General features: G+C 43.1%; 1 protein-coding gene across 2 annotated transcripts in view; it reads left to right on the top strand.

Moving 5' to 3' along the window:
• Positions 1-1,195: 1,195 nt before the first annotated feature.
• dct (dopachrome tautomerase) overlaps positions 1,196-9,178 on the top strand; it is a 33,745-nt gene continuing 25,762 nt past the window's right edge. The window contains exons 1-3 of one of the 2 annotated variants that reach the window (XM_069890343.1): positions 1,196-1,639; positions 6,996-7,295; positions 8,018-8,118. In XM_069890343.1, coding sequence (XP_069746444.1) covers positions 1,306-1,639; positions 6,996-7,295; positions 8,018-8,118 — 735 coding nt within the window. In that variant the 5' untranslated portion in view covers positions 1,196-1,305. The remainder of the gene's footprint in view (positions 1,640-6,995; positions 7,296-8,017; positions 8,119-9,178) is intronic. The other variant, XM_069890342.1, reaches the window with a different exon arrangement.

Below are 9,178 nucleotides of genomic sequence, written 5' to 3'. Positions count from 1 at the left end.
TTCAGACGAGCCCTTAGATTTTGATCCTCCCATTTTCCCACCTAGATCTGTTTATCATTGCTGAGGACCCTCTCGTTCTGGACCCTACTCCCTTCTTCTCAGACGCCTCGTCGGAGGTACTGTCCCTCCTTCGGTTACCGCTGAGGTTTCCCTGGGGTTGACCCCTCTCTTCTCGGCACTTCGTCGGAGGTGCTGTCCCTCCTTCGGTTACCGCCGAGGTTTCCCTGGGGTCTATCTTAGAGTCCCACGACAGGGTCCTCACACCACGACAAAAGCTCTATACCTGATCTATTACATTAGGTTTTTTTATCCAAACAGGTGTATCCCGTTACACCTGTTACCCAATCCCCACACCACAATCGTAAGTCGTCACTTACCGGTGTCTTCCCGGGGATTGAACCGTCACCCTTCTCCTCTCCGTCTTGTCATGTCACCTTGTCCGGATACCACTCGCTCAAGCCGCCCGAAGCGACGAGCAAGGGACTAGGAGCCGCTGAACTCAGCGGGGTGCACCACCTCCGATGTGCCTCTTCTCGCCTCCCCTCACGGCCGGAGTGTAGATCCCGGACGAGCCCCCATTTGTCAGAAATAAAACTTCTCACACATGAGTCTCTTTAAAACTGATGACACGACAAGCTTTATTTACAAGTCTGCAGAGTTGGACTCAACTGGCTTCTCACCAGTTAAGCCCCGATACATACAGTGCATTGATTTTTATACCCTTATTGTTTGCCCTTCCCCTTCTTATTAATACTGTTTTAATTGGTTAGTATTGCAAAAGCATTCGAAGTATCACTGCATTTTTAATTATCACGTTCGTTACGTACGCTGCGAACTCTACATACACTAAATTCTGTTTCTCACCCTTCTTATCAATCTTTTGTCTCCTGCATGTCTCTCACTATGACCATGAAAAGATATGTTTAAAAAAACATATCCAGCTGAACCTTTTGTCCTTGGCTGCTAGTAAGCTCCCTGTCCATTCTGGCTTCCCTTTTTATGATTAATCATCACATTTTAACTTAAGCCATTTTAACCTAAATTCTCTATATATAACAGGACCATATAAGGTGAAAGGAGCACAAATCATAAGATCCCGGCAAAGGTTGCATTCTTACCGACCTCTGCGATGGCTACACGCCACAGGGGTTTAACTGATGACTTTCTCCTTCCCTCTCTCTCCTCTCTATCCACGGGCCCCTCTCTCCCTCCTTCCCTCTCTGTCCACGGGCCCCTCCCTCCTTCCCTCTTTCTCCACGGGCCCCTCCTTCCCTCTCTCTGTCCACGGGCCCCTCCTCCCTCTGAATGAGACCGCAAGGAACGAGGGAGCCTTTGGCAGTCGTTGAGTGCGCGGAAATGTGGGGGTGTCTGTGGCTGTCGACCCTGCTGGGAGGCTTTCAACTCGTGGCCCCGCAGTTCCCGCGCGCCTGCAGCACGGTCTCTGCCCTGATCTCCAAACAATGCTGCCCGCCTCACGGTTCAGACCCGGCGCTGCTCTGCGGGATCGAATCCGGTCGAGGAAGGTGCGCTGACTTGCGGGTGATCAACAAGCCATGGAGTGGCCCATACAACTTACAAAATGTGGATGATCGCGAGAGGTGGCCGCTCAAATTCTTTAATCGGACCTGCAGATGCACGGGTAATGACTGACCCCTGGGGTTCACATTTCTGCCCCAGGACTTCTATTCGCCGTGTCGTCAGTCTTTCCTGCATGTGAGTTCTGGCATTAGCCTTATATCAAAGTAAAAGCTGCAGAAGCCCAACAGACAGTGTATTTTATGTAGCAAAGATAAAGATACATAACCAACGCTTCGGGCTTCATCAGGGTGATACATGCGTCCGAAACGTTGCTTCTGCACCTTTATCTTTGCTCTACACTGTGGTGTCTGCGGACTTGTCGTGTTGTATTGATAACCCTTCCCTGCTGTAAAATGCCTTTGATTGGACATCAGTCGACTTGAAAATCCATTGATTCGAACTTGTTAAGCGGAGACACACGGGAGAGCAGCTGACGCTGGGATCTGGGGCAAGAAAATGCTGCAGGAACGGTGGGCAAACCTGGCCGGAACCTGCTCTGAGCCCCCTTGATCAACACCTCCAGCTGTGTCAAGGGCTGATTTCTCCGATCAAGCTCCGTGGAAATGCTTGTCATTTCTGATCGGCACCGAATGAGCGGTTTGCATTCGGGTGCAAAAAAAAAAATCTGCTGGAGGAACTCAGCGGGTCGAGCAGCTTCGGCGTCGGGTTAGTTATCCATCTAAGCAGCATCTCTGGAGTTGCTGTTCCAGGTTGATTTCTTTTCATGGGATCAAGTAAAGGTCAAAGAATGTTAGTGAAAATAAAGGGAGTATGTATGATTGATGTGAGACTGAATCGCACAGATCATGTGGTGGGCTGAGAAAGGCTTATTGGTCACAGCCAACCTGTCTGGAGATGCAAGTCATGTTACTATTGAGAATAGTTTGCAGAAGAATACAAATAAAGCTCTAGAATGTGCATGCAAATGGCAGATGAAGATTAATGCAGAACAATGTCCGTAGATACATTTTGGTGAAACGAATGAGTAGTGTGTGACAGTATATATTGATATGTTTTGGGGAGATCAATTGGAAAAGGTTTCTTGGAGTAGGTGACATACAAACACTTTAAAACAGATCTTATTTAAAATACTGGAGCTCTGCCCCATGCTACACATAACAGCTTCACAGCTTTTGCAAGAGCTTTGAAGAGTACTCAAGAGACTTCACTAATGGATTTTTGTTTACAAAAGGCAACAGAGGAAAGATCTTGCTGGAGGCACAGATTGTCTGGAAGAGAACTTGTTGTTCTAGGAGGGTCATGTGGTTTTGCAAGCAGAGAGAGTCAAACAGGCTTTTCTCTCTGTCAGAGAGAGACACACATACTGAGATCACTTGTACAGTATTACAGCCAGCAGAAGCAGCTAGGACTGGAATAGGACAAGCTGGCAAGCTTATGGAAAGACCATTTGTAAGACAGCCTGGTCAAAGCCCTTGTGGTTCATACAAGAGGAGAGGACTGGCTTTCTAATGTTTCACTTGGAATAAGGGAAACAAAAAGGAACTCTGTGGTGACCTGAAAGAAAGAGGTTATTGTCTGGAGAACATTGAAGTGGCAAGTTTTATAAGCAAGACACTGGAGTGGCTGATGGAAGTACATCAGTTGTGGATGCCCTGGAACAACCAATCTCTCTCTGAAAACCAACAAGAACTTTCCTGAATGGTAACCATTTAGCTTTCAAGCACCAAAGCTTGTTGAACTTTATAAATGTTAAATTCTGTGCACAGTGTAAGTAAGAATTGCCTGCAACCAGTAAACTTGGAGGAATGAGAAGTGAGATTGGACTGTGAACCAAAGAACTTTTCTGAACTTACACACACACACACATTACATACACATGAGCTTAGAATTGGAAGTCAATAGAGATAAGTTAAAGTTTGAATCTATTTTCATGTTTAAAGATAATTAAAAGCAACTTTTCTTTAAGTAACTATTTGTCTTGGTGAATATCTATTCCTGCTGGGTTTTGGGTTCCTCTGGGCTCGTAACAAGTGGAACAAACAATACTCTTCCTAAAGGAATGCAGCGGAAAAGAGGCATGGGATTTGTTAGCACAAGTCATTGAAGTGGCAGAACTGGTTGAGAAAATGCTTAATGGGCATACACAATTACAGGCACAGAACATAAGAGCATAAAATGCTGAGAAGTTGGCAGCTTTATTACAAATAATGTGCAAACATTGAACAATGTGAAGGCATTAGATGGTGTATACGGTGAGAATATCTCCTGGGATGCAAAGTGACATGGACACACGGAGGGGACTACAGATGCTGGAAGCAGGTGAGTTCTTCCAGCTCATAGTTTGCAGCTACAGGGATAAGTTAGAGAGGCTGGGATTTATAAAGAAAATAAGTCTGAGAAGAGATATGAAAGATTTATTGTCGGAGTACATACATGACGACATACAACCCTGAGATTCCTTTTTCCTGTGGGCACGGCAGAATTACCACTCAGTGGAAGTGCAAAAAATAAACCGTACACAGCGTAAAACAGGTAAACAAACAAAGGACTGTAAACAAACTGACTGAAGTGCAGAGAACAAAGAGATCAAAGATGAGATTAAATGGGGAAGTCTGCAGGCATTGGATTGATGTGCAATTCACAAGAGTGGTGGAGAAACTCAGCAGGTCATACTGCATCCATAGGGAGTAAAGGGTATCTGACGTTTTTGGGCCTGAGCCCTTCGTCAAAGCAGGCAGGTGCCTGTATAAAATGGTGGAGGGGAGAAGGAGGTAGGAAGGGGCAGTGGGAGTACAGGAGAAGAGGTAAGAGGTCACTGATGGTTATGGATGAGAGGGGAGGAGAAAAAAGCTAAGGTGATGGGGCAGGATGTTGCTCTTTGAATGGAGAGGGAAGGGAAATGATGGACAGCTGGAAGAAAGAAGGCAGAGGGATAGGGAAAGAGAGTTACTCAGGGGGAGGAGTTTAGAGGAAACTGGAGAAATCGATGGTAATGGCTGAAAGTTGGAGACTGTTTCCTTTGATGGAATGTTTGAAGGGGAAGATAATCAAGAACAATGGGAGGAAAGATGTTTTGGCACAGTGGGTATTTGGAGTAAAGAATCCACTCGCTGTGGAGGTAGGAGAGGAAGGTTCCATTGTGGCCTTTGATTGAATGGAGAAAAAAAACACTACATGGAACTAACATAGGACTGTCAGAGAGACAGGATGGACAACCCTGCAAAAGAAACTGGACATCCCAGGGCATCACAGGCACAAATCCTCCTCCCCACCATCTACAGGAATGCTGCCATTGGAGAGCAGCAGTAATCATCAAGGATCCACACCACCCAGCACATGCTCTGTTCTTGCTGCTGCCATCAGGAAAGTGGTGTAGGCACAGAATACATTGTTTGCCTACTATCAAGTATATGATTTTTTAATGAATTGTTTTGGACAGGAAATGATACTGCCAACTCAATTGAAGTTTGAAATGTTTCTTATGGATAAAGGAAAGAAAGGATTTATTTCAGAAATGTATTCATTGTTGCAGGTAAAAATAAAGAAGGTAGGGGTGTTGAGAATAAGAGATAAATGGGAACAGGAATTATCTACTTCTATTTCTGAGGAAGAATGGTCTGATCTGTGTCTGCATAGTGTTACTAAATTAGTTAATGTCCGTTATAGTTCAATTAATTATAATTTCCTCCATCAGTTATACTTAACTCATGAAAATTTAGAGATATGGTTTTAGTGATTCAGATTTGTGTTTTCGGTGTGGAGATCAGATAGGTACTTTTGTTCATTCTATGTGGAATTGGGTAAAAGTTAAGCATTTTTGGGAAAAGATTATAAAGTTTTTGTGAGATTTACTCCAAATAGATTTATATGTAGTTCCATGGTTGTGTTTATTAGGTAATATGAATCCATTAACAGCGTGTTTGGATAAATTTCAGATTGTACTTATTCGACTCAGTTTAGGAAATGTATAGCAGTAACCTGGAAAAACAATGTGGAGTTAAATATGCAAAGATGGCATAATGAAATTCAGTCATGTTTACTTTTAGAAAAATTTACATATAATTTGCAAAATAATAATCTTTTTGAGAAAATGTGGACACTGTATTTGGAATATATGAATCTGGATGTTAAGTAATTTTTTATTCTTGTTTGGATTGGTGAATTGATATATTGCAACCTAACCTATTTTGTTTGTTTATAAATACGTTTCTTGGTGTATGTTAAGCTCCGAGGGGGGGGTAGGGATAGTAAGGGGTGGGATAGTGGGGTGGAGGGTGGGGGTATAGGGGGTTTTAGATGGGTTTGGTTTTTTTTTTGTATTTTACATCTGTATTTTGTAAAAACTCTAAATAAACTTTTTTAAAAAAGGAAAGAGGTGTAGGTGCCACCGGGTTCAAGAAAAGTTGCTACCCCTCCACTATCAGACACCCCAATAATAATCAGGACCTCATTTAAGGTCTCTTACTTGAGAACTTTATTGATTTCCCCCCCCCACCCTGTATAACACAGACAGTTTGCTACATTTCTTTATTTGTTTACATGTATACATTGTGATCAGTTTTTTTTGCACTACCAAAAAGTAGTAATTCTGCCTGGCCCTCAGGAAAAAGAATCTTAGGGTTGTATGTGATGTCATAAATGTACTCTGACAATAAATCTGAATCTGACCTGTGCAGGAACTACTTTATGGTTCTTTGAAGTACAACGAAGGGAAGGAGAACTAGAGGGGGAGAGAGATACAAAGCACTGCAGTTGCTGAAAGTCTGACATTAATGAATATGCTGCAAATACCCAGCAAGTGGAATGAGATGGAGAATTAATGTGACAGACAAGATTGAATGACACTTTCAGTCTCTATCCCACTTTGATTATCTGCCTTTGACTCTGATGTTATTCCAAAAAAAGATTCTGGACCAGGATCGCATCTCCCACCTTGGCTCATTGTCGACCTCCGGATTCAACACTGAAGTTTGGCAATTTCAGCAGACTAAACTAAATAGCGACCTGACCATCAACCTCCATTTGTCTCTCTCCACAAATGTTGCTATTTAGAGCATTCTTTTTAATTTCAGATTCCAAGCAACTGCAGCGATTTGTCATTTTTTTCCCCTCTCTCTCCAACCCTTCCATTTCCATTTTGTTTAGCTAAAGAGACTGTGCTGAACAAGCCTGGCAGCTGCCCTCTTTTGGTTTTGCCCTATCACATTCCCTTTGCCCTATATTCCTTTTCCTCGCCATTCCTGTCCCGTCTCTGCAACCTATTTCCAGTTTGAACGAAAAGTGTTTCTTTTCTTTCGCCAATGCTACCCAACCAGTTGACTATCTCAAGCCTTTTTCTGGTTTTGATTTGAGTGTATATAATGTGGGTAGAATATTGTTGAGCCATTTCTCCATGGATTTATGGTTGTTAATGATCTCATAATTTTCAGTGACTGGTGAATCTTTTCTGTCAACAGGAAACTTTGCTGGATACAACTGTGGTCAGTGCAAATTTGGATGGACTGGCTTGAACTGCGACCTGAGAAAACTGCCAGTGATTAGAAAGAATATTTTTTCACTGACCTCCATGGAGCAAGAGCAGTTCTTGAATGCCTTAGATCAAGCAAAAACTACAATCCACCCAGATTATGTCATTGCTACCCAACACTGGCTGAGTTTACTGGGACCCGATGGAACTCAGCCACAAGTTGCAAACGTCACCATATACAATTACTTTGTGTGGCTCCATTATTACTCGACAAGAGACACGCTGCTGGGTAAAGTGTACTTTTATTATGTTCCATTTTAACTCAAGAAGCTCTGTACCAATTTTATACCGCAGCAAATTGACAATGTAACTGCTGTATAAAATTAGTAATTATTTTGTATCTTCCAGCAACATACTAGCACATTGTGATAATGTGCAATGATAAATAGATCTGCTTTCCTCATATTTGTGTGCGACAATGGAAACCACTTCGAATGCCATTAATTTTTGTGAATATAAAAAAACAGGTTTGCTAGTTGTTTTGATCTCGACAGATCAGTTCCATTTACATGCCTTGTAATTCAGAGATGCAGCACGGTAACAGCCCATGAGCCCTCCCCACCCAATTAACCTACTAACCCTGTACGTCTTTCAAGCACGGGAAGAAACCAGACAAACACACAAGGACACCTTACAGGCAGCAGTGTCTCTGGGCGTGTAATAGCTGCAACACTAACCATACAATCCCCAATATTCCTGATGGAATGCATATAGTTAGAAAAGAATCTTCAGTGGGACTACATACTGTATATCCAAAATTCCTCCTTTTTTGGCTTCAAAATTTTCTTGTAAAAATGGACTATTTTCAAAATCCAACAAAACAATGATGGCTACAGTGGTGATCCTAAATTATTTTTGTTTATGATTCATTTCAAGCTGTAATTTTTGTGATGTTTTCCACACAATTTCATTCACTAAGTGTAATGCTCCATCATTTGTCATTCTTTTCAGGTCCCGGTCGACCATTTAAAGGAATTGATTTTTCTCATCGAGGTCCCACATTCCTAACTTGGCATCGATATCACCTGATGTTACTGGAGAGGGATTTGCAAGTTAGTATTTTATAATCCGGGTTGGTTTAAATATTGTGGTTACATTATAAATGGGTTTATTAACTGTAAATGGAAGGTTATGAAAGAGGAGAGGGTGGACTTCTGCACAAAGTGTACTGTCTCCTCTGAGATTTCTCAGTGTAGGATTTTATATCTCCAATCCCATTATTTGTAAATCTTTGGTATTCCTTATGATTTGAGAGCACTGACTGGCCACATGTTCAAGGAAGCAGCGACTGATGGTGACTGCATCAATCTCAAAGAGTATATGGCATCAGTGACCAGCTACATCAGTAAGTGTACTGTCGATGTCACTGTGCCCAAGACCATCATAACTCACTCCATTCAGAAGCCATGGATGCTTGCGGAGGTGCACGTGCTGCTCAGGAACCAAGACGCTGCCTTCAGAGCAGACAACCAGGTAACCCAGCTATTGTAAGAGCCGAGCTGTCTAAGGCCATCAGGGAAACAAAGTCTGCACATGCCCAGTCCATTCATAGTCACTTCCTCATCATCAAGGGCCTGTGACACATGTGGAAGGGCATCCAAGACATCACGTGCTGGTGATACCTCCCTAACTTTGAGGTGGAAAATGGCATGGCAGCAAAAAGACTGCCTCTCCTCCAAATGACCGGGTGCTGTGTCTCGCAGGGGGTGATGTAAAGAGACAGCTAAGCAAGGTCAACCTGCAGAAAGCTGCTGAACCAGATGACATTCCCAGCAGAGTGCTCAAGGGATGTGTGACTCAGCTAGCAGATGTTCACACTGACATCTTTAACATCTCTTTGAGAAGCGCATGGTCCCAATGTACTTCAAAGCCATCACCATTGACCCGTGCCGAAGAAGTAATCTGTGTCCAGCCTCAATGACTACTGCCCTGTCGCACTCCGTCCATCATCATGAAATGGTTTGAGAGGCTCGTCATGGGGTACATCAAGCTCTAGATCCCCTGCAGTTCACATACAGACCCAACTGCTCTACAGATGGTGCCATCACTAGCACCCTCCATCTAGCCCTCACCCATCTGGAAAACAAGGGCTTGAATGCTGTTTATTGATTT

The sequence above is a fragment of the Narcine bancroftii genome, chromosome 7 (assembly GCF_036971445.1).
Source record: "Narcine bancroftii isolate sNarBan1 chromosome 7, sNarBan1.hap1, whole genome shotgun sequence".
NCBI lineage: Eukaryota > Metazoa > Chordata > Chondrichthyes > Torpediniformes > Narcinidae > Narcine > Narcine bancroftii.
The sequence above is the reverse complement of the archived record's forward strand: the minus strand, read 5'-3'. Positions and strand labels throughout refer to the sequence as shown.